We start from the raw sequence: 26,855 nt of genomic DNA, 5'->3' as shown, positions 1-26,855 counted from the left end.
TTATGGATTGGAAGACTAAATATAGTTAAGATGGAAATTTCACCTAAACTAATTTATAGATTCAATGTAACACCAATTAAAATCCGAACAACTTACTTTGCAGAAATAGAAAAAAACAATAACCAAATTTATTTGGAAGGGCAAGTTGCCCTGAATAGCCAAAATATCTTGAGAAAGAGGAATGAAGTGGGAGGTCTCACATTACCTGACTTTGAAACATATGACAAAGCTACAGTGGCCAAAACAGCATTTTACTGGCATAAGGATAGAGATACCAACAATGGAATCAAATTGAGTGTTCAGAAATAGACCCTTGCATCTACGGACCATTGTTGTTTGATAAGGCAGTCAAGCCAAAGCAACTGGGACAGAGCAGCCTCTTCAATAAATGGTGTTTGGAGAACTGGATATCCATTTCCAAAAGAATGAAAGAGGACTCCTATCTCACACCTTATACAAAAATTAACTCAAAATGGATCAAAGACCTAAACATTAGTACTAAGACCATAATACTCTTAGAAGAAAATGTAGGGCAAGGTCTTAAAAATCTTGTGATAGGAGGTGGTTTCCTAGACCTCATATCCAAGGCATAAGCAACCAAAGAACAAATAGACAAATGGGATCTCCTCAAAATTAAATGCTTTTGCATATCAAAGGACTTTGTCAGAAAAGTAAAAAAGCAGCCTACACAATAGGAGATATTTGGAAACCACATATCAGATAAGGGTTTAATATCCCAAATATATAAAGGGATCCTACAACTCAATAAAAGAAAGACAAACAATCCAGTTAAAAAATGGGCAAAAGACATGGACACTTTTCTGAAGAGGAAATACAAATGGCTCAAAAACATGAAAAAATGCTCAACTTCACTAGCTATTAGGGAAATGCAAATCCAAACCACAATGAGATATCATCTCACACCTACCAGAATGGCCATTATCCAAAAAACAGAAAATTACAAATGCTGGAGAGGATGTGGAGAAAGAGGCACACTTATCCATTGTTGGTAGGAATGTAGAATGGTGCAACCACTCTGGAAGACAGTGTAGAGGTTCCTCAGGAAGCTAAGTATAGATTTGCCGTATGACCCAGCTATTCCATTTCTAGGTATATGCTCAAAGGAACCGAAAGTTAAGACACAAATGGACATTTGTAAACTGATGGCTATTTCATCATTATTCATGATTGCCAAGAGATGGAAGCAGCCCAAATGTCCATCAACAGACAAACGGATAAACAATTTACTGTTGTATATACACATGATGGAATATTATGCAGCTGTAAGACAGAATAAAGACATGGAACATATAATAATGTGGATGAACCCTGAGGACATTGTGTTGAGTGAAGTTAGCCGGCAACAAAAGGACAAATGCTGTCTGGTCTTACTAATATGAACTAAAATTAATGAGCAAACTTTGAGAGTTAAAAGCTTATAACACAGGCTACCAGGAGATAGAAAGAGGGTAGAGATCGGGCATTTGATGCTGAAGGACTACAGAATGTTCAGCAGGATTGATTGTATAGCTCCAAAAATAGATAGCATAATACTGTGATGGTAGCACAATATTGTAAGTACACTGAACAAAGATGTCTGTGAGTAAAGCTGAAAGAGGTAGGATAGGGGAATGTATGACACCAGAGATAAAGATAGACGATCAAGACTGGGACTGTATAATTTGGCAAAAACTGGAGTGGCCAAAGACTGTTACTAAATGTAGAAATATAAAAATGTTTTTAAATGTGGGAGAACAAATGAATGTCGACCATGCAGAGTGTTGAAAAGGGATGGTATTTGGGAAAAAACATAATCAAAGCAAACTGGAGTCTATGGTCAACAGTAACATTGTAATATGTTTCCATTAAATGTAACAAAGGCAATAAACCAAAGCTAAATGTGTATGAGAGGGGGATATAAGGGAGGCATATGGGATTCTTGGAAGTGGTGTTGTTTTCTGTCCTTACTATTATATTGTACTTATGACATTTTATTTTTCTTTGTATTATCTTTTTTATTATTTGCTAAAAAAAAACTTTTTTTTTGTAGTAATCATTATGTTCAAGTGCTAATTGTGGTGACAAAGGTACAACTTTATGATGATACCATGAACAACTGACTATACACTATAGACAAATGCATGGTATGTGAATATATCTCTATAAAATTGTAGGAAAAAATATAAATAGGGGTAAAAGTGCTGGAGAAAGCTTGAAGAGAGGGATGTGCTTATCTACTGTTAATGAGGAGGCAGAATGGTGTAGACTTCCTGGAGGTCAGTGTGGTGATTCCACAAGAAGCTAAGTACGTGGGGGCCATAAGGTCCTGCAACCTCATTGTGGAGCATGTACTTGGAAGAACTGAGAGCAGAGACATGAATGGACATTTGCACACTGGTGTTCATGGAGGCAGTGTTCATGATTTACAATGGGTGGAGGTGGCCTAAGGGTACATCGACTGAGGACAGAATGGTGAACTGTGGTGTGTGCATACAATGGAATATTGAGCAACTACCAGAAGGAGTGAAGCTGTGAGACATGCCAAGAGGTGAGTGGATCCTATAGACAGCATGTTGAGTGAAGTATGCCAGAAACCAAGGCAAAAGCTATAATGCCTCACCAATATGGACTAACTACAATGTGTAAACTCAGAATTGAATCTTAGAGCACAGCCTAACAGGGGAATTTTTATTGTAATGGTCCCTAGGTTGTGAGCTCTTACAGCAGTCAAATCTATTCCTGAATTGTAACAGCTATCTCCAAACTCTGAGATGCTGATCCCTTTGTGTATAACCTGATTGGTCTCTGGAACTTTGGGCATCTATGTGACACCTGAAACTCAGAGCTATAACTTGGCACATATGGATGTCAGTATTAGCACATATAGCAACTGTTAAAGAAAAAAAAATACTGAAAAAAAGCCCAGACTTCAATTATGGATATGAATGAAGAAGATTTGGTTAAGACTAGGGCAAATAAGGTCAAAGGGTAAAGGTTGAAACTGAGTGTGCGTTAAAACTTCAACTTCCGTATGAGACCAAGGGAAGAGATGTCCATTTGGTGCAGGATCTATATTTTCTGAAGAGTATAACTTCTACACTCAGTTTGTTCAAACACCACAATTACATGGAACTTTGAATAGGAAGTGAGATATGGTAGGTTTGTATAGGTTAGAGTGAAATAGCGACACATCCCAAAGTAATTTGGGTGGAGAATAAAAATATATATGCAGGGACCCCCTGAGGAGCTTGGGGAAAATGCAGAAGTGTTGTACTTCCTCACCTGGACTGATGCTGATGTTCTCACAGACACTGACGACTGGCAATTTGATGTGCTGAGCCCTCTATCATGGGACTTGTTACTGCAAAGGAGAGGCTAAACTTGCTTATAATTGTGCCTAAGAGTCTCCCCTGAGTGCCTCTTTGTTGCTCAGATGTGACCCTCTCTCTCTCTCTCCCTCTAGCTAAGCCACCTTGGCAGGTGAACTCACTGCCCTCCACCCTATGTGGGACCTGACTCCCAGGGGTGTAAATCTCCCTGGCAATGCAGGATATGACTCCCAGGGATGAATCTGGACCTGGCATCGTGAGATTGAGAACATCTTCTTGACCAAAAGGGGCATGTGAAATGAAACGTAATACAGCTTCAGTGGCTGAGAGATTTCAAATGGAGTCGAGAGGTCACTCTGGTGGACATTCTTACGCACTGTATAGATAACACTTTTTAGCTTTTAATGTATTGGAATAGCTAGAAGTAAATACCTGAAACTATCAAACTGCAACCCAGTAGCTGTGATTCCTGAAGACGATTGTATAACAATGTTGCTTACAAGGGGTGATAGCATGATTGTGAAAACCTTGTGGCTTGCACTTCCTTTACCTCATGTATGGATGGATGAGTAAAAAAACGGGGACAAAAACTAAATGAAAAATAGGGTGGGCTGGGGGAGGATGATTTGGGTGTTCTTTTTTACTTTTATTTTTTATCCTTATTCTGATTCTTTCTGGTGTAAGGAAAATGTTCAAAAAATAGATTGGGGTGATGAATGCATAACTGTATGATGGTACTGTGAATAAGTTGATTGTACACCATAGATGATTATATGGTATGTGAATATATCTCAATAAAACTAAATTTAATTTACAAAAAAAGAGATAAATGATCCAGTTCAAAAACTGCCAAAGACTTGAACATTGGACACCTAATAAAAGAGAATCAAAATGCTAATAAATACATGAAAAAAATGTTCAATCTCATGAGTAGTCAAGGAAATGCAAATTAAAACATGTCGCTGGATTGGCAAGACAAGTGTTTTGCATCCCTGGGAATGCTGATGAACATAAAAATTAGCACAACCACTCTTGAAAAATGTTTGGAATCAGAATGTAAAGGTGAGAAGTGCATCCCCTAAGCCTCAACAATCCCATTTCCATGGAAAACTCAGGCAGAAGTACTCTACAAGACCTGCACAAGAAGGGCTACAGGTGTGCCCTCTATAATAATTGAAAAATGGGATCAACTCCAATGTCCATCCACAACAAAATGGATAAATTTTGCTATATTCATATAATGAAGTATTATAAAGCAAAGAAAAATAAACCACAATTAGGTGCCACAAAGTAAGTGAATCTCATACAATGTTGAACAAAAGAAGCAAGTGTGTATTCACTAAAGAATACCCACTCCATACTTTCACTTTTGTATATGCCAAATACAGTATCAAATTATAGATTCTTAGGGAGCACACGTAGATGGTAAAACTATAAATAAAAGCAAAGAAAGAATGATCACAAAAGTCCCCAGAGAGTGGTTATTTTGGGGATGGAAAGGTATGTGGGTGGGGATATGAACATGGGGGCTTCACAGGAACTAGCAATATTCTATTACTTCACCTGCAGAGTGGTTACATGGTTATTCACTTTACAATTATTCTTTAATCTGTATCTGTTTCATACATTTCCTTCTATGTATGATATAGCCCAATAAAACGATTTTTTAAAAAAGCATACTTCCTCAAAACAAGTTTCAAGGGCGTATTCATAAATCTCTGGAACTCTCGAAGAGATTTAATCTCTTTCCAAACTTTTATGATGTTCTTAAGCAGTGTTCGATCTTTTTCTTCTTCAGCATCACGCAGTTTTCTTGTTTGCCTACAAGACATAATTCATGAGTGTAGATTAAAAAGTTGTTTAGGTGTGTTTAAGTTTGCAAATTAAAAGAAGAAACTAATAACATTGCTATGATTTTCTTATTCAATCGGAAAGCTATGCTATTCACAAATGAGTACTCAAAAACCAAATGCCAGTGCAAATTGGAAGACAATAGGATGTAGATCTGTTTTGAGATGTGCATTTGATTTTCTTCTCTCTAGGTGAATCTGACTTCAATTAAACTAAATTAACTTCTAAAATTCTTATTAAAGGTATGCATACTTAAACAAATGGCAACCTTGGAAGTTATGAATATAAGTGGCCAAGTAAAGACAGTTCTCACGGTAAACATCATTGTAAATAAAGGAAAGTATGTGTTACATACTAGTTAACAACAAATATGTTACAGTTTTTCTGTGTTAGCTAAAATCACAAGTTCTACATTTTGGAGATGAAGTAATATTATTCATGTCTTGGAGCATTTTCAGGGCAAACTATATTAGCAATCACTATTTTTGGCTTGATCTGAAGAGGAATAATTTGAAAATGCTTTATCTTTATTTCCATTATTTAAAGTCTTTGGGAATTATTTAATGGCTTACTTTAAGCCCTCTTTACAAGTTATAACCAAACCCAGGCCCTGAATGTACTGATTTATGCCATTCATTAATTTATTCATTTATTCAACAATTATTTATTTCTTGAGCAAGTTCCATGTGTCATTCTAGGGAATTCTGAGGTGTCTAGGTGATAGTCTCTGCCTCAGGAGCTTTATAATTCAGCTTTGGAGACAGACACATACATAAATGCCTATAGCATACAATGTGAGCGCTGCCTGAGATTGCCCTGGGTGACGATGAAGCAGCATCATCTTAATTAGCTCCTCCTGAACTCAAGGTGAAGGGCTAAGTCTGGAAGTTGTGCTTGTGATGACGCCAGGAGGTCTAGATTTCTAGTCATTCAACTGGTGGCCATGAAGACAAAGCTGGCAGAAGATGACAGAGAGTTAGCAGTTGTAGGGCTGAGATTCAGGACTCTATGAAGTCCTTAGAAAAACAAGAAAACAAGGAACTAGAATGAGAAACATTGTACTTGAGGAGCAGAAAAGCATCATGGTTAAGGGCACAGATGTTGGAACCAGATTACACAGGTTTGAATCTTGGCTCCATCTTTTCCTAGAGGGCCTTTGGAGAACTAAAAGTCTCCAAGCCTCATCTGTAGAATAGGGACACCAGAAGAACCGACTTCATAGGGTTACTGGGAGGAGCTAATGAGTTAACACACATACTGTGCTTAGAACCAGTAAGTGGTCAACAAATGTTCTCTGTCATTATCAATTGGACTGGTCTCCTTTTGGGCCTTTTGCTGTTATATCTGCTTCCTTTTAATAAAATTATTTTTCTGAGCTTCATGATATCTTAAAGCTTTCTGAGAGAATTTCTACGTCTTTTTTTAGTACCAAATAACCTCGGTCCCCAGAACTCTGGCAAGACAAATTGATGTGTGAACTGAAGAAGCAAAGAATCGCATATGAAGATTGAATTAAAAATTGTGATAAGAGCTATGAAGGGAGAAGCAAAGGCAACTCTGATGAGGGAGTTGGGGAAAGCTTTTCTGGAACCCGATGTCGACAGGGTCTGGAGCGTGGAAGGGAGTCAGGCCCAGAGATGAAACTTTGGGAGTCACTGACATCTAGATATTTAGCCATGGGAGTGTGGCTAATGGATCATCTAAGGAGACTAAGAAAAGGTTAAAAAAAAAAGGCCCAAAGTACTCTGCAGAAGGACAAGGGCCTCCAGGAGAGGGTGGTTGTGGAGCTTAAGGGAAGCGAATGTCTCTCAATAGGCGGGGCGTGGGACAGGGCCCTTGAGGCCAGGAGGTCAAGTCTGAGGAGGGGCCTCGCAACCCTGAGGCCCCTGGGGACTGAGGTGGGCTCAGCCTCAGAAGGAAGGTGGGCGGGAGGGAGAGACGATGGGATGAAGAGTGGATGGGAGGGGATGGAGTGGAGACAGCGCGAACAGTAAATGTTTTCCAGAAGTTTGGCTGTGAAGAGAAATATAGAGATAAAGTGGATAGATATGGGGTCACAGGAATTTTATTTTTTCAAGATTGAGCATATCTGAGCTTAAAGCTCCAGTCGAGAGAGTTAAATTGCATGAATATCCACATTTCCTTCCTTATATGTGTGGGTTCCAGTTCAGGGTAATGCAGTTACAATGCTGCTAGTGGGAAATGACAGGGACAATGCTTGAAGTGGATCTGACTAGGTTATCTGCTCCACCCAAGGGCTGAGCAGGTGCCCGAGCAGGAGCTCATGGGGGCAGCTGATCAGCAGCTCCAGGGGCACGTAAGGGAATGAGTTCCCTGATGAGACATCCAGGAGTAGACCGGCTGCTTAGAATTTCTTTTACAACCCAGTGAGAAGTCAGCCAGGAAATAAAAGCCACTCTTCTGCTGGCTCACCAATGCTGAATCTCAGAGGTTTCACCTGCAGGGAAGCTGACGCCAGGGGGCTGCAGGGTTTTGGCAATGGGCTTGTCACCTACAGATCCCTGGGCATTGTCTGTAGGTCTCACACTCATTTCTGCTACTGTATTTCCAAACAGTGATTAATAAATGCAATTTCATTTAAAACCATGTTTGCATTCAGTGAAGCTTTTCATCACTTTTTTGCTTACCCAGTTTATGCTAAAACTAAAATTACTCTCACAAGAGATTGCAATGTGTTTTTTAATACAAAAAGTAGTTATTTTTCTTAAGCATACTTTTAGTACTTTTACAATTACACTGTTCAGCTATCACTAATTGTACTTTCTATTGTGTGAGAAGAATATTTTACTCATAGTGATATTGTAAAAAGAAAAGTGTACATTTCAACACCTTGATTGATTAATTCCCATTCTAAGAATTTATTCTGTGGAAATACTCATACAGTTACACAAAGATATACACATAAGGATGCTAATTACAGTACAATTTAAATAATAAAAATAGGAATAATGCAAATGCCCAGCAAAAGGGGATTGTACAAATTCTGATAAGTCCATGTAATACCAGCCTTTAAGCAATGAAATAAACTCAAATGCACTGTAATAGGAAAAGATCTAAGATGCATTTTACATCAAAAAGCAAGCTGCAGGATGATTCCTTAAAAAATAAAATCGATACACATACACATCTACACACATATATGTGTATGTATAGAAAAAAGTATGGAAGAGCTAGAAAACAACTGCTAAGCATGATTTTCTCTGGGGGATGGGACTCATGTGGGACTCATATTCTACATTATATATTCTCTTATTGTTTGACAATGACCAGAGTTTTAATTTTTTAATTTTTAGATTCTGAAGAAGTTAAAGAAACAGAAACAGGTAATTAATAATGTGACACTGTTAACATTTTGTCACATTTACTCAGAATTCTTTTGTTTTATTCTTTAATAAAATATTATTTCTACATTTGAAGATGTCCTCTCTTCCACTGCCCTCCCTCCCTCCCTGGAGCCAGAAACTGGTGTGTATCTTTTCTGTTTGTGTGCACCCATAACATGAATATTTTTATAGGCATCTCTCAGGTTTTATGAACCGTATCATCCAGGGAGTTTCCTCTTACAAGTGGATATTTTCACTGAACACTGTTTTCCCACTTTATCCATGCTGATACAGACAGATCTAATTCCTTCCTTTTAACTGTGGTATATGTGTTCATTATAAGCCTATACCAACATGTGTTCACTCTGGTGTTAGGTTCTTTCTAGATTCTTACTGTTGTAAATAATGCTGCGGGCATCCTTGCCTGTGTCTCCATGGGAAGCATATAGCTCCTTAGAGTAAACACATCTGAAGCAGATTTGCTGGATTCCAGGTTATAGGACCTTCCACCTATGGCCAAGCTGCTCTCTAAAGTGGTTATAGCAACTTCCACTTACACCAGAAGAGTATGTTACCATCTTTCTCATTTGCATATTATTGGACTTCAAATATTGTGTCACTGTGATGCGTAAAGCTCATCGTTTCATTTGGCATAATTTCTCATATATTCAGTGCATGTGGAAAAGCCATCTGGAAAAAAAAACCCTCAACAAGTACTTATCTAACAGAGCCACAAAAAAAAAAAAAAAAAAAAAAAAAAAAAAAGAAAGCATTTACAATGACAAACTTTACTCACCGAATTTCAGATTTATACTCATTGACGGCTTTTTGGGCTGCCTCAAGAGACTTGTGAGGTTTTGCTGGATTAAGACTAGTCTGAACAGCATTTCTCAGTGCTTGGAGCTGAAAAAGACATGGATACAAGCTTTGCGTTAGCAACATGTGTGATGGAAAACTACCCCCACTGCAAGTAACGTGTCTGCCACCACCCGCTACTCCTGGACAGAATGATGTGTACAGGTTGTGAATGGATGGCCAAGCATCCAGCTGTCGCCAAACTTTCACCAAAATGAACTTGGACAGAGAACCGTTTCTTTATTTTTAGAAAAATTGGAATAATAAAGAACGGTGTATGCCCACCCTTGTCCTGAGGTCCAAATAATCAAGCTCTTCAGGACAGACAATAGATTTATGTATGTGACTTAGAAACAAGTTTTCTTTTGAGGCAAAAAGGGGATCTTCCCATGTCCTGGACATACCATGGTATTCTTGGGATGTGAGGACATCATTAAAGTAGAGACACATAAAAGGAGGTACTGAGATGTTATAGCTTATTTGAGCAGTATAGTTTCAATGTCAGAGCAAGAGGCTAAAATGGTCTAAAGTCAAATGAACTTGACAGATTGAGAATGCTTTCTTGAACAAAAGGGGAAAAAGAAAGATAACAAAATAAGGTTTTCATGGCTAAGAGATTTCAAATACAGTTGAGAGTCTGTCCTGGAAGTTACTCCCATGCAAGCCCCAGCTAGATATTCCAAATGGCCACAGTAAGTCAAGCCCTAATCAACAGAAGTCCCCCAAATACTAAAGAATACCTGGGTCTCTATCTGAGATTCTATAAAAGTTTCACTCATTAAGTTTATTTTTCAGAAACTTAAATCCTCCAGAGTGTTCCTATGCCAGATAATCCCCAAAACCCAGAGGCAACAGCCTCTTCAAGAACATCAACCCGATGCGTCTCCTTTTCCCATAATTCAACTCCCCTTTTCAATATGAACAAGTTAAGGTGGTCACTGCCCAGATATTCCTGAAGATTGGGACAGTGATCAAACACGAGGGAGAGGGAGCCTTTTGTTTTACGTTTCCAGGGTATTAGAATAGCTACAAGAAATAACTGACATGGTGGAACTATAACCCATAACATTCTTTGAAATTTGCTCTATAGCTACTTGTTAAATTCTATGTTTAAAGTTAATATCTTTCTGTATATATGTTATATTTCACAATAAGGAAATAACTGAAATTGTGGAACTGTAACCCATAGCATTCTTTGAAATTTGCTCTATAACTACTTGTTAAATTGTACTTTGAAAGTTATCACTTGTCTGTATATATGCGATATTTCACAATGAAAAAATGACCCCTGACAATCCAATGGAATAGTGTCACATTGGAAATAAATCGAACACAGATACCCATTTCTTTGAGCATCTGTTGAAGTAACTGTCTTGGTTTAGGCGCCATGCTATGGGAAAATACATATGAGAAGGAGCATGTCTCTCAGAACTGAGAATTTCTCAGGCCATGGACTTTCTCCAGAATCCGAGAACACACGAGCAAGCAGCATCCTCATATCTCCCATCCCATACCCACTCCTGGTAGATGAAATTGCTTGCACTGTTTATACAAAGCTTTCTCTTCAAGCCAAGTGTGTACCTTTGAATTTACATACATTAAACAAACACCATCTACCTCCTTCCTTTAGCCTTTAGGTAGGGCAGTGTTTCACACATCATAGACAGAGGAAACGTGAAAAATGGGCACACACTTTTTGTTGCTGGAAAGTATTTTCTTTGTTTGGCCTCTTTAGAAGAATCAGCCCATCAACAACAAGAGTGGAAGAGATCACATGTACCTTATCGGTGAGAAATTGCGCCTTGTTTCTCTGATGTCTTGCAACATACTGGTCATAGAGCTGGGCCAGCTTGCCCGCCAAAACATGTTCTCGGCTGAAACAGGGGTGATGGGTGAACATTAACCCCAAAATATCAATGTCCAGTTGGAAATTTCCAGGAGGGTCTCCAGATCCAATCATTTGCTGACTGCTGTGGACATATTTTACTGCCTGCCAAAGAGAGCAGTGTGGGGGGAACCTGGTTAAAGCACGTACCAGATAATGATGCTGTGCTATGCAGCGGGAAAACAGTCAGACACAAAACATCTCCTACCCTGGTCACGCCAGGTGGAAGATGCTTGGTTGATTACTTGTTTCCAGGTCTTAGGGGCCTGCTGAACACTGAAGAGTGAAATAAAGGACAAGGAGTGCACAAAGAAATCATTTTAATCTTGCTTTCCTACATCTTGTCGGTCTTGTTACTCTCCTACATCATAGTCCCAATCATTTTCTTATAGAATATCCTGTTTCCTGAAATCTTGGGCTTTGTAGTTGGTGACACTGAAATTCTTTTAATGGGAGAAACAGATTCTATGTCCATATAGAACATAGTCCAGACTGAGTGTTGTTTGCATCACTGATACAGCCTTATGTAACTCATTTTTAAAAAATATGTGGTGAAACTTATTTTGAAGGCAGCAGAGAGAGACTAACATTTACTCAACTGAACCTTATGCTTGCATCTAATTTTGCTGGGAAGAAAGGAAGTTGGTATGCAAAGTAACAGAGGAAGAGGGAGGCAGAGCCGCTGAGCCATGTGTGGAAGTGACAAATGGGTATTTCCAGTGGGAAATTATTGGTTTGTTTGGCATATAGTGTGTCAGATAAATCTCTCTTTCTTTCTCCCTCTCATTCTCTTTCTCTCTTTCTCTGTCTCTCTCTCGCACTTGCTCATAAAATCTTCACGATATTCTACATTGGTCTCTACCGCTTTTGAGTGAATATGGGTTTTGAGGCTGGGGAGCTCAAAGGTGAAGATGAGGCAGCTGGGTTATCCTCTGATTTTCTCCATTTTTCTCTCCTCATAGACACTGACCGACTTCAGTCAGGATGAGGAGGTTTGAGATAAACCCCTCGATTCTCTTTTTACCGAGGATGATCTTTGGAAGCATTTATGTTATTTAGAAAGTGATTATATAAGATTGCCTGGCACAAATGTTTTATTTACAAGTTATGAGGTTAAATAGAAGTTGCAAAATCTCTGGCCAGAAATGAAGCTTCTCTCCTTAATAAATTGTTGCGTAACATATTACATAATCTCTTAATTTAATTATTTTGCATGGAATCATGTAAAGAAGCTGGATTTGGGCCAGAAGTCTAGGATTCTAGCTTGATCTGGGATCTTGGGCAAGTCACTACACATCTCCGTGCCTCCATTTCTTCATCTGTAGAAATGGGAGCCTGAGGGAAGAGATTCAATTTGCATTTCATGGATCACTAGACATCATAGAAAGCACTTCACATATCACAGCTCACTTATTCAAAAAAGATTAACAGATTTCTACAGTATGATATGGTCTGTTCTCAAGAGCAATCCGTGGAGAGGGGAGACAGCCTTGGAATCTGGTCTTTATAACACGGGAGGAAAGGACAAAGACTGGGAATGCAGAGGAGTTATGGACACTCAGAAGAGGGTATTCCACTTTTAAAATCCCTTAAAGTTCAAACATTCTTCCCCATCAAAATAAAGGACAGAAAAGGGGGACGTTTGCAGGAGTTATAATGTCCACATCATGTGTGTGCATGCATGTATACGTACATTCTGTATAAGTCTAGAAGTGCACTTATTTTTTACATGTTTTATAGTGAGATCTGCTTTCCAGTTACTATTAGCCATAGAAATAGTTACTGATATCTACGTTTATAGTAAAGCTTATGCATGAGTCTTCATTTACCAGTGAACCTGTTGTCTTGTTGCATTGTTGCCTGCTTTGCACACACATATACACAGGTAATAATATATAAATTTATTTCTTTGCGGCCATTCAACTTCATAGTGTTTTTCAGGATTAGTAGACTTTTAATGTATATTTAGGACTTACGATTTCCATTAGCACTCCAGAATAGTGTGTAGTATATTTGTATTAACAAAAAAAAGTTTTCTCCTGTAAAACAACATTCAATCTATCTTTGAAGAAAAGATATAACAGATTTTTCCTTGAAAAATATGCTTGCAAAACTGGTATGTGTTCATAAATATGGCAGGTTTGAATAGGGATGGATTGATTATATCTTGGTACTTACTGAAGATGCCCAATTAAGTCACCACTTGAATTTACAGGAAGGAAAGACACTCTTGAACTTGTCATATTCCACTGATATTCTCTGTCTTATGAAAGTCCTATGTGGTCTTCCAGAGATTCTTTCTGATTATTAATATCCCTACATTTCAGATTACAATGATGGAAGCCCATTTCTTTTCTGTTCAAATAACATGCATTGGTGTTAGATGTTTTTAATTGGAAAGTGGCCACTATTTGCCTCATGACTACCTAGATTATCTGGGTTAATTTAAAAATTTCCATCTCACAGAGACATCTACAACTGAACATCAGCCCACAGACATAATAGCAGATTCCTCTCTAATTGCTTTGCTTCTGCTGGTTCTCGTCTTGCCTTTTCTTAACCATCTCGTTCCAAAGTTATGAGATCACTTGGTGTGTGGCTCTCAGGTCGCATCTTGGACTCCTCTTGGTGTGGGTAAGTGATGCTGGTAGCATAGTTCTGTTTACTTGTAATTTTGCCAGGACACCTAGGCTTTGTATCTCCTCCAAATCTGCCTTAGCCCACTGTTCTAGTTTGCTAATTCTGCCGGAATGCAAAACACCAGAAATGGATTGGCTTTTATAAAGGGGGTTTATTTGGTTACACAGTTACAGTCTTAAGGCCATAAAGTGTCCAAGGAAACGCATCAACAATTGGGTACCTTCACTGGAGGATGGCCAATGGCATCTGGAAAACCTCTGTTAGCTGGGAAGGCACATGGCTGGCATCTGCTCCAAGTTCTGGTTTCAAAATGGCTTTCTCCCAGGACGTTCTCTCTAGGCCGTAGCTCATTTTCAAAATGTCACTCTCAGTTGCTCTTGGGGTGTTTGTCCTCTCTTAGCTTCTCCGGAGTAAGAGCCTGCTTTCAACGGCCGTCTTCAAACTGTCTCTCATCTGCAGCTACTCTCTCAGCTTTCTGTGCATTCTTGGCTGTAGCAAGCCCCCTCCTTCTGTCTGAGCTTATATAGTGCTCCAGTAAACTAATCAATGCCCACGTTGAATGGGCAGGGCCACGCCTCCATGGAAATTATCCAATCAGAGTTATCACCCATAGTTGGGTGGGGCACATTTCCATGGAAACAACCTAATCCAAATGCTCCAACTTAATCCCTACTAATATGTCTGCCCCCGTAAGACTGCATCAGAGAACATGGCTTTTTCTGGGGGACATAATATATACAAACCAGTACGCCCACACCCCACCATATTGCTGGTGCTCTCTCTGTCTGAAGCTCAGCTCCACCAAATCTAAAAGGCCTCCATACCTCCTGGCAGCCACTGGGCTTACCTGGTCAAAAGACCTTCCTCTCCTCCTACAAGGGAGGAAGACCTCCTAGTTACTTGTCTCTTATTTTATTGTGTCTGTTTTCCTTCCTTATGTACTAAAACCTATCATGAAACCAATTGCAACAATTCCTCCCTAGAAGAGATAATCTTTATAGAGTATATTATTTTGATTTTGAAGTTTTTGATTCTTCCATTGAAAACTGGAAGCCCAAACTATCAGAGGTGGCACATGGATTATCTGCTGATGTCATCTGCATGTCCAGAGATGTATGACAAAAGGAGACAAAGATGCAAAAGTTGTACAGAAAAACAATAATCATAGGCAGGATTAAAATACACGTTTCTACATCTGCTTGGGGACAATAACAGCCACAGAGCTTGAGTCCAGCCCATATCTTCTGGAGATTCCATATTTGTTGCTCTCATCTTCACTGAGAAGCTTTCTCATTCCCCATCTTCAGAGACCAGGCCATGTCTCCAGGACATGAGGTGGGCGTGCACATGACCCACTTAGAACTGACATGGGTTTGTCCTTGGTATTGATAACATGAACCTTGGGGAAAATTTGCTCTCTTTCCTCTGGAGTTCCTAAGATTAGGTTCTCAAGAATCATGCCCCCCTAACTCATGGGGAATTCTGGCCTGATTGTAATAGGAAAGAGTGAGGCCTGTTGACCGTCGTGGAGAACTAGAGAAGAGAGAGGTGGAGAGAGAAACCTGCCAACATCGAGTCCCTGGTTCCAGTCCCTGAGGTCTTGGTTCCTAAAGCTCCTCCTTCAATTTAATGATTTATCCCCTGATCGTTCCCAATTTTGTGAGCCATCAGTTCCCTCTTTGCTAAGGCTAGCTTCCACTGAGTTTCTGTCATTTGCAACTAAAAGAGTCCTGGCTAAAGCAGTGCTTATAACATAGTAGGTGAGCAATATTGCTGTGATAAATGGGTGAGAATAGTGAAAGGGTTTGGAGCTCTGCACCCCCCAAAAAAAACATGTTCTTAAGCCAAATCCATTGCTGTGAGTGCAAACCCATGGTAAGTAGGACCTTTTGAAGAGGTTACTTCATTTAAGTTCTGGCCCACCTGAATCAAAATGGGTCTTAATCCCATTACTGGGGTCTTTTATAAACCAGCCTTGCGATGCTAGCCTTTTGGAAGAAAGCATCACCTTGGTAACACCTAGATTTGGAGTTTTTCATAGCTTCAAAACTGTGAGCCAACACATTTGCATTGTTTAAGCCAACTCATTGCATGGTATTTGCTTGAACAGCCAAGGAAACAAAAACAGGGCAAGTGACAATTTTATCCCATGATAAAACCAACAAGGGGGTTGGAATCATGACAAATTCCTCAAATTGGTGTGTAGTTTTATAAATGGGAGTCTCCTACCTGCATGTTCCCTGGTGCCTCTTACATTTGATTGTGTTTCTCTCTCCCAATGAGGCAGAGTCTCTCTAAGGCCAAATTCAAGTGTCACCACCTCTGTATTCCCAGAGCTTAGCACAGCTAAGAATATAGTAAACTTTCAATTATGGACTGAAAAATCAAAAAGGAAGGAAGGAAGGAAGGAAGGCAAGCAGATGGGAAGGAAAAAGGGAAGAAAAATGGAAGGAAATAAAGAAGAAAGAAGGGAGAAGGTGGAAAGGAGGGAGGAGGCTCTTTGGACTGATTTTCATTAACTGTAACCCTATTTGCTATTGGGAGTAGGCAAACCGTATTTCATATTGTTTATGTTTTACCTGAACTGTCTCATTTGACATTTTTATTTTTTAGGTTTTGGATTAGTTCCTTCTTAAGATATAGTAAATTACATGCATTCTCATTTAAGATTTAACTTTTTCTTTTAATGGGATCTAATACCTTTGTAGCTCTCTATTTCTAATGGTTTCTAAAAAGTTTCTCCATTTAGCAAGAGCAAAATATTTTGCTTTTAAAAATGACTTTTTTTCCCTTTGGTAATTAAGAAAAATGCTCCACAAAGCAGGGCTGAATACTATCTCCTTTCTAAATAAAACTCATAGATTATCTAATGGGAGGGAATACAATTCATCATTTGAATCGGTAGTCTAGTAATTCTAACCAAAGAGCAAACGAGGGTTGATTGTAATGGGGGCTCAGTTTTGGTTAACCCGGTGGGTTACGGTTGAGCTCAGAGAGGTGAAGTCATCAGGGCTCCATTAGGGGCCCAAGAATAGCCAATCCTGACCCAGCAGATAGACTTGACTTTCCATTTAGATTCCCAGATTAAGCCAGTCCCGAGGAAAGCTACTGTTTAACAGGGGAGATAGTTGCGTTAAGGAGAGAAACTAGAAAAGAAGGAATTTCTTCTAAACACATTCAACTCAACCACATCTTTTTAATGACATTCAACTCACACTTTTATTGGGGTGTTACTATGTGCGAGGCACGCTGCTAAGTTCTAGGGTTAACAAATACTTGCCCTTGAGTCACTCTCAGGGTAGCCGGAGAGGGAGAAAGAAGATGGATAAACAATCTCTAAATAAAACAATTTCTGCCTATTTACTTAATTTTCCACTCCTGCATCATGTCAGAACTCCTAAATGGAAGACATGTTTGAACATAAGACTGAAAATATAGACCATATGAATTTTAAAAGTTTACTTAAAGGCAAGCCTATAACTTGGAACAGGGGAAAAAAACGTGGATTTGGGCATTAGGCAGCACTGAATAAATGTAGGAAAGGGTTGGAGTAACTAAGTGAAATTTTAAAAAATATTAATTCTGAAAGAAATACATTGTGCTTTGAATCATCAAAGGTTCTACACCATGTAAAAATACTGAGATATACAAGGCAAGTTTATTTAAGAGGTAAACGGCTTTAGTAAGATAAAGAGATGGGTATAGCATCACCTGCATTTTTAAACCCCCTTTACTTCTTTCTTATGCGTTCTAATGCGTTCTTCATACTTTATTGCTATGTTCAAAGCCCTGCACTATAAAAAATGAACTTGGAAGACTTTCCCCTCTTTGGATTTCTCTCTTCTCTGACTTCTTTTATTCTATGATAATACATGGTAAATCCTTTTAGTGCAATTATTTTCTCTTTCCCAAATTTCCCTATTGCTGCCCAGAAAACAGGAAAAACACCCCTCTTAAAAGTCTGGGGAAGAAATCTTTAGTCCTCTCCCCACTCACCAATCCGCACTGGCTCCTCTCCAAGGGAGAAGCAAGAACATGTCTGACTGGAGATCTCAGAGGAGTCTGACATCCATCTGTCCAGGTTCTGTGCCCAGCAGGTGAGCCTGTAGCCTAACTACACCCCCTTCGCTGGCTCATGCTCCCACACGCTCCCCTCCTCTCCACGTGAAACTCCGCAGGGCAGTTCTCTGCCTTCTCAGCTAGTGTCAAGGTGGGGAACATAATTCACAGGAGATGGAGCAAGAAGCCCGTTTGGTTCTGGGTTCAAGAGGCATTTTGCTGTCCAGTTCTACCCTTAGTGAAACGGCTATCTGGATCCTTCTCTGACTCCTGTCCATTTCCCAGTTAGTTCAGAACTTCTAAGGCCAACAGATAAGATGAATTTGCTTCCTCATACCCACCCTCCATATTAATTACTTTTCTGTTTTCTGATTTTAACCTGCAATTTAGTGCTTCATTTTATCAATGTCTCATGCTGAAATGGTTGGATGGCTGGATGGCTGGATGAGGAGACAGACTGGTAAAATTACAGATCTGTGCATAAATTAATATTGTCTTGATCACTAATTATATCATGTATCAGTGTCATTTAGCCAAAGAGATGAGAAATCCCTCATGAGCCAGATCTAAGGTTTATGCTTGCTTTGTAAATCAATTCCCTGGATCCCATTTCTGCACAAAACAGACATTTATTAATACTTGTCTGTAATAATAATATTCTATAGAAATTTACAGTTAAAAAAAGGGCATACACATACAGCATTTCAGTATTCACAAGGATGCTATGAGGTTGGGAAGATTACTATTCCTATTTTTTCATTTAAAAGGACAAATTGAGAGAGCTAAAGGACTGGCCCAAAGCCACTCAATGGTTAGTGGAGCAGCCCCCATTGCAGCTCAGATTCTCTGACTTGAGCCTGAACCTCCTCTTTTCATCACCCTGCTTCATTGAATGATCTCATAGCCCCTCATTTTGTTTTACAGGCATGCCTCATTTTATCATGCTTTGCATTATTGTACTTTGCAGATATTGCATTTTTCACAAATTAAAGGTTTGTGTCAGCCCTGTATTGAGCAAGTCGACCAGGGCCATTTTTCCAATAACGTGCTCATTTTGTGTCTCCATGTCACATTTTGGTAATTCTCACAAAATTTCAAACTTTTTCATTATTATTATATCTGTTACGTGATCTGTGATCAGTGATCATTGATGTTACTATTGTAATTGTTTTGGGGTGCCACAAACCATAACCATTTAAGACAGCAAACTTAATCAATAAATGTGCTCTGACTGCTTAACTGACCAGCTGTTACCCCATCTCTCTCCCTCTCCTCAGGCCTCTGTATTCATATTGAAATTAGGTCAGTTAAAACCCTAAAATGGCCTCTAAGCGTCCAAGCGAAAGGAGGAGTTGCACACCTCTCATTTTAAATTAAGAGCTAGACATGATTAGGCTGAGTGAGGAAGGCATGTCAAAAGCCGAGACAGCCTGAAAGCTAGACATCTTATGCCAAGTAGCCAAGTTGTGAATGCAAAGGAAAAGTTCTTGAAGGAAATGACAAGTGCTACTCTATTGAACACATGAATGATAAAGAAAAACAGCCTTATTGCTGATGTGGAGAAAGTTTCAGTGGTCTGGATAGAAGACCAAACCAGCCACAACATTTCTTTAAGTGAAAGCTTAATCCAGAGCAAGGTCCTAGCTCTCTTTAATTCTATGAAGACTGAGAGAGGTGAGGAAGCTACTGAAGAAAAGTTTGAAGCTAGCAGAGAAGTTGGTTCATGAAGTTTAAGGAAAGAAGCCATCTCTATAACATAAAAGTGCAAGGTGGAGAAGCAAGTGCTGGTGTAGAAGCTGCATCAAGATATCCAGAAGATCTGGCTAAGGTAATTGATGAAGGTGGCTACACCAAAGAGCAGATTTTCCACGTAGACCAAACAGCCATCTATTGGAAGAAGATGCAATTTAGAATTTTCATAGCTGGACAAGAGAGGTCAATGACTGGCTTCAAGTTTCAAAGGAAATTCTGACCCTTTTGTTAGGGGCTAATGCAGCTGGTGACTTTAAGTTGAAGCCAACATTCATTTACCACTTTGAGAGCCCAGGGGTCCTTATGAATTGTGCTAAATCTACTCTGCCTGTGCTCTCTAAATGGAAGAACAAAGCCTCTATGACAGCACATCTGTTTACAACATGGTTGACTATATTTTAGGCCCAGTGTTGAGACCTACTGTTCAGTAAAAAAGATTCCTTTCAAAATATTACTGCTCATTGACAATGCACCTGATCACCCCAGAGTGCTGATGGAGATGTATAATGAGATTAATGTTGTTTTCATGCCTGCTAACACAATATCCATTTTGTAGCCCATGGATCGAGGAGTATTTTCAATTTTCATTATTTAAGAGGTCAAGAGGCTACCCTCCCTCAGAGAATTCAGGCCCCAGGGCCAGGGGTGGGGGTGGGGGGGCTTCTGACACCCTCGGCCCCTGGTAAGAACAGGGTCCACTGAGAATTAAAGGGACCACACCTCTATACACCAGTGGGGAGCTGAGAACTGACAACTGCCACCTGCTGGGCAGGATAGGAAAAGCACAGAGTCTAGAGGCCTCACAGGGAAGTCTGACAATCTTCTGGGTCTCACCCTCAGGGAAACCTGATACTGAATACAGTCTCCTCCTGAGACCTGGGCCCATCTGGTCTGGGAAAATCTGATTGGGGTAATCAAGGAAACCAGATGCCTAGATAACAAACAATTACAAATCACACTAGGAAAAATGAAGATATGTCCAAGTCAAAGGAACAAACCTACACTTCAATTAAGATACAGGAATTGAAACAACTAATTATTAATCCAACAAATCTCCTAAATCAATTCAAAAATCAAATCAATGAGTTGAGGAAAGATATGGCAAAACAGATGAAGGATACAAAGAAGACATTGGGCGAACATAAGGAAGAAATCAAAAGTTTGAAAAAACAATTGGCAGAACTTTGGGAAAAAAGGCACAATACAAGAGATGAAAAACATAATGGAGACATACAACAGCAGATTTGAAGAGGCAGAAGAAGTGATTAAGGAACTAGAGAACAGGACATCTGAAATCCTACACACAAAAGAACATATAGGGAAAGGAATGGAAAATATGAACAGCATCTCAGGGAATTGAATGACAACATGAAGCACATGAATGTATGTGTCATGGGTGTCCCAGAAGGAGAAGAGAAGTGAAAAGGGGCAGAAACAATAATGGAGGAAATAATCACTGAAAATTTCCCATCTCTTATGAAAGGAATAAAATGACAGATCCAAGAAGCACAGCATACCCGAAATAGAATAGATCTGGCCTATGTCAAGACACTTAATAATCAGATTATCAAATGTCAAAGACAGAGAGAATTGTGAAAGCAGCAAGAGAAAAGTGATCCATCACATACAAGGGAAGCTCTATAAGGCTGTGTGGATTTCTCAGTAGAAACCATGGGGGCAAGAAGGAAGTGGTGTGATATTTAAGATATTGAAAGAGAAAAACTGCCAACCAAGAATCTGGCAAAACTGTCTTTCAAATATTCTCAGACAAACAGACACTGAGAGAGTTTGTGAACAAGATACCTGCTCTACAGGAAATACTAAAGGGAGTACTACAGACAGATAGGAAAAGACAAGAGAGAGAGGTTTGGAGCACAATATTGGGTGATGGTAGCATAATATTGTAAGTACACTGAACAAAGATGACTATGAGAATGGTTGAAAGAGAAAGGTTAGGGGCATGGAGGACACCAGAAGAAAAGATAGAAGATAAAGACTGGGACAGCATAACTTAGTGAAACCTAGAGTGGTCAATGATTGTGACTAAATGTACAAATATATTTTTACATGAGGGAGAACAGTGAATGCCAACTTTCAAGGTGTTAAAAACAGGGTAGTTTTGGGGAAAAAATACAGTCAATGCACACTAGAGTCTATAGTTAACAATAACATTGTAATATACGTCCATTAATTGTAACAAAGGCAATAAACCAAAACTAAATGTCTATAAGAGGGGAATATAAGGGAGGGGTATGGGACTCTTGGTGTTGGTGCTGTTGTCTGACTTTTTTGTTGTATTTTATTTTAATTTTATTTTTTGTTTTCTTGCTTTTTATTTGTCATTTTTTTCTTCTTTTTCTTTTTTCTTTTTATGTTTTTCACCTCTTCCTCTTTCTCTGTGGAAGAATTGGAAATGTCCTTATATAGATGGCAATGATGAATGCATAAATAACTATGTGATTATACAGGGAAGCATTGATTGTTTACTTAGGATGGAATGTGTGGTATGTGAATAAAACCGTCTAAAAAATAAACAGAAGGATACAAGTGCTGGAGAAAATGTGGAGAAAGGGATGTACCTAATCTCTGTTGGTGGGGAAGTAGAATGGTGCAGCCCATCTGGAGGGCAGTGTGGTGGTTCTACAGGAAGCTAAGAATGGGGTTGCCATATGGCCCTGCAACTTGGTTATTGGGTATTTACTTGGAAGAATGGAAAAGAAGGTCACAAACAGACATTTGCACAGTGGGGTTTATGATGTCAGTTTTCACGATTTGCAGTGGATGGAGGTGGCCTAAACGTACATCGACTGATGAATGGAATAGCGAACTGTGGTGTACAGATTCAGTGAATATTGAGCTGCTTCAAGAAGGAGTGAAGTTGTGAGGTGAATGGACATTGAGGACAGGATGTTGAGTGGAATAAACCAGAAATGAAAGGATAAACATTATAATGCCTCACTAATATGAACTAAGTATAATGTGCAAACTCGATTCCGGAGTTGTAATGGTTATTTCTAAATTCTGAGAGGTTGAGCTCTTTGTGTATAACCTGGTCAGTCCCTGTAACTTTGGGTATTTGTGTGACAGCTGAGACTCAGAGCCAGAGTCTGGAAGCTATGAATGTCAGCATTACCCCATACAGCTAATGTTAAAGAGTGTGAAATAGAGATCAGACTTCAAGCAGTGATATGAACAGAATGGACTTGGTTCAGACTAAGGTAAATCAGACTAAAGAGTAAAGGATGGTAGTGACAGTGTTTTAAAACCTCAATCACTGTGTGAGATGTTTATTAGGTGCAAAATCTATATTTTTTGTAACACACTATATAATTTAACTTGTATGGTCAGTTTATTCAAACAACATAATTACATGGAACACTGAATAGGGAGTAAAATCTGGTTGGTTTGTGCAGGTTAGTGTGAATCCCCAATATATCCCAGAGTCATTTGGGCAGAGAATAAAAATGTATTTGCAAAGCCCCCTTGAAGGACTGAGGGAAAATGTGGAAATATTAAATTTCCCCACCTGGGGAATTAATGATATTCTCACAAGTATTGGGGGCTACCAATTTAGAAGGCTGAGCCTTTGATCTTGGGGCTTGCCCTTATGAAGTTTGTTACTGCAATGGAGAAGCTAAGCCTACTTAAAATTGTGCCTGAGTCACCCCCAGAGAACCTCTTTGTTGCTCATATATGGCCTCTCTAAGCCAACTTGGCAGGTAAACTCACTGCCCTCTTCCCTATGTGGGACATGACTCCCAGGGGTGTAATACTCCCTGGCAATGTGGGACATGACTCATGGGATGAGCTTGGCCCGAGCATTGTGGGATTGAGAAAGCCTTCTTGGACTGAAAGGGGGTTAGAGAAATGGAACAAAATAAAGTTTCAGTGGCTGAGAGATCTCAAATAGAGTCAAGAGGTCATTCTGGAGGTTATTCTTATGCATTATATAGATATCCCTTTTTAGTTTTTAGTGTACTAGAATAGCTAGAAGGAAAACCTGAAACTGTTGAACTGCAACCCAGAAGCCTTGATTCTTGAAGACAATTGTATAACTATATAGCTTACACTGTGTGACTGTGTGATTGTGAAAACTTTGTGGCTCCTACCCCCTTTATAGAGTGTATGGACAGATAAATAGAAAAATGAGGACAGAAAGTAAATGAATAATAGGGATAGATGGGGGTATGGGATGTTTGGGGTGTTCTTTTTTCCTTTAACTTCTGTTCTTATTCTTTCTAGTGTGTGGTAATGAAAATGTTCAAAAATTAATTGTATTGATGAATATACAACTATATAATGGTACTGTGAACAACTGATTTGTGCACCATGGATGGTTATATGGTATGTGAATATATCTTAACAAAATTGAATTAAAAATAAAGCAGCATTGCATGCCATAGAGAAATCTTTGGTGAAAGGAAGAGTCAATTGATGTGGCAAACTTCATTATTGTCTTATTTTAGGAAATTGCCACAGTCACCTTCAGCAATCAGTCAGCAGCCGTCACCACTGAGGCCAGACTCTCCACCAGCAAAAAGACCATGGCACACTGAAAGCTCAGGGTATCGTTAGCATTTTTCAAGCAACACAGTCTTTTTAAATTAAGTTATGCACGTTGCTTTTTTAGACATAATGCTATTGCACACTTTGTTAACAGACTACAGTATAGTGTAAACATAACTTTTATATGCACTAGGAAACCAAAAAATTTGTGTGACTCACTTTCCTGGGCTATTCACTCTATTGTGGTGGTCGGGAACAAAACCTTCACTGTCTCTGAGATATGCCTGTATTTCACCAGTATTGAAATGTTACAATTTTAAAATTATGTGGGTTATGGAAGGAGGTGAGACTTTCTCAGTGAACTGAGAAAGATATCACAACACTTCAGGGAAGCAATAGCAATATAATTATGAGGAGGCAACTCTATTTAATAGCCAGCCTTTACTGATCGTTTGTTCTAAGCACGTGTGTATTATCTCATTCAATTCTAGGAGGTACATATTCTTTTTATTCCCATTTTACAGATGAATAATCTGAAGCACAGAGAAATTGAATGCCTGGCCCTAATTCATCTGCTGAGTGGTAGAGCCGGGATTTAAATCAGGCAGTTTATCATGAGAGCTCAGGGAAACACAGTGAAAGGATCTGCAAGCATGGCGGGTCTCCAGTTACCTAATAAAGAGAGAATGGGTTGGGAAATCGTCCTGAGACAACAGAGTAGAAAAGAGAGGAGCAAAAGAAGAAAAACAAGGGCAGTTTACCTGGATATGCAAATAAAGATGCTCACTTAGACTTTCCTGGCTAAGAAAACTCTTTCCTTATCTAAGAAGGGATTAAGGGAGATTTATCTGTTTTTGTTCTTTAAGATAGTAAATTACTTCTAAAACACAAATCAAAGGGGAATGTCATTCAGAGCCTGAAGCTATTCAAAAGAAAAGCACTTTCAAGCAAATCCATGTATTAAAGTGGAAAAGGAGCCAACCTTTTTATATAACGTCTCAAGTTCCGCCTTAGTGTCTTGCTCCAGTGTTAACACGGGTGACCTTGAAGGAAATGGCTTGATGGGGTTTGGCAGTGCGAGGATTCTGCCGTCATCTCCAAACCATCTTCTTCCCTGCAAATCAAGCAGGGACAGAAAAAGGATAACAACATTTGTAAGGAGCAACATTTGCAGAAAAATTGTCAAAACTCATTTCTTTTTTTTTCAAAAAAAAAAATTAAATTTCTATTCATTAAAGATTTAAGGGAAAAAAACCATAGGAGAAAAACCTAAAATTGAGAATATTCTATCCACGAATATGAAAAATTTGTATGAATTGGGAAAAGGTTGCCAATACTTGATTTGGCAGAAGGCCCATCCAGCTAGGAGAAGATGGGTTTTGAGCAAATGAGAGGTTGTGTTGTTTGAGGATCACTAAATGAACTGATAGAAAAAGTAAAATAAATAAATAAATAAATAAACCTCTTTCTGTAGACATCCTCAAGAGGGCCAGAGTACAAGGGGTGCCAACACTATCCACTCTGGAGAAAGCACCTTTATGAAGATGGAACGCTGTGTGGTTGGGGACACCTAGCGTGAGCTGGCACCTCACCTGGGACCCACAGCTACGTCCCATGCTCAGGGCCACACGTAAGGGCCTGGTGAGATAAAACCCAATCCCCTAGTAGAGAAGGGGACTCTAGGCACATTCCTTCCCCTAAAGTCCAAGCATATGTAAAAATCCACTGGAGACAGCCTGACTCCAGCGGGCATGTTTTATGACATCTGGCCCACCCCACGCCATGGACTGAGACCCTCTGGCTATGGGGAATCGACATCCATTGGTGAAGCTGACCTTGTTCTGTCTCTTTTCTGTGTGAGTACAATGTCTTTCCATCTGGTACTATATGAGTTATGCTTCTAATGGTGACCCCAACACCGTATTGCAGTGGGCTGACAGCTCCATCGGTTCTCTCCTTCTGACCCTCACATGGCTACACTTGGGAGCAGGAACATACACACTTACCGGCTCCTGGGTCAGCAGCCTGTTCTCCACGATGTTCTGATTAGTGCGTGGCACCGTCGGTCTTTCCCCGATATAAAGGCCTTCATCTTCCAGGAATCTGGGCTGCACATTCTCAGGAAGCTTTTTATAGGTAGGCACTAGATAGTTCATAAAAAAATGAGACATTGGCATCAATCTAAACATTTTCAACAGCAATTTAGTGAATTAAAACAATCACCCAAGATTTAATTCACAATCTTGGAAACTGCAAATTTTCCAAGTTAATTTCTATACAAAGAACCAAGAAATAGATGCATGCATTTACTTACAATATTATGGTGTAGGATCAAGTATTTAAGGGATAACACCTGAATAATTCAACACCTAATTCACCAGTGTCAGGCAGTGAAAACAATGTAATATTCAAATCAAAGGTTCAGGTTCAAGTTTCAGCTCTATTGCTCATTAGCTGAGTGAATTTGATGTAGGAATTAATTTGGAAGAATTAGATAAGGTAATGTATGAGAAAATCTTTTTAAGTTATAATATTTGGTTGCATAAATGCGATCATTACCTCATTTATTCACTCACCCATTCATTCATTCATAAACAAATCTTTACTGATAGCCCCTTTGCACCATCACTTGCT

General features: G+C 39.3%; 1 protein-coding gene across 4 annotated transcripts in view; it reads right to left on the bottom strand.

The window, feature by feature from the left end:
* CC2D2A (coiled-coil and C2 domain containing 2A) overlaps positions 1-26,855 on the bottom strand; it is a 158,562-nt gene that overhangs the window by 80,088 nt on the left and 51,619 nt on the right. For all 4 annotated transcript variants that reach the window (XM_037829421.1, XM_037829422.1, XM_037829423.1 and 1 more), the window contains 5 exons: positions 26,228-26,364; positions 25,204-25,335; positions 11,160-11,369; positions 9,321-9,427; positions 5,010-5,150 (listed from right to left, as the gene is read on the bottom strand). In XM_037829421.1, coding sequence (XP_037685349.1) covers positions 5,010-5,150; positions 9,321-9,427; positions 11,160-11,369; positions 25,204-25,335; positions 26,228-26,364 — 727 coding nt within the window. The remainder of the gene's footprint in view (positions 1-5,009; positions 5,151-9,320; positions 9,428-11,159; positions 11,370-25,203; positions 25,336-26,227; positions 26,365-26,855) is intronic.

Source organism: Choloepus didactylus, chromosome 3 (genome assembly GCF_015220235.1).
Source record: "Choloepus didactylus isolate mChoDid1 chromosome 3, mChoDid1.pri, whole genome shotgun sequence".
In the NCBI taxonomy this organism is placed as follows: Eukaryota; Metazoa; Chordata; class Mammalia; order Pilosa; family Megalonychidae; genus Choloepus; species Choloepus didactylus.
The sequence above is the reverse complement of the archived record's forward strand: the minus strand, read 5'-3'. Positions and strand labels throughout refer to the sequence as shown.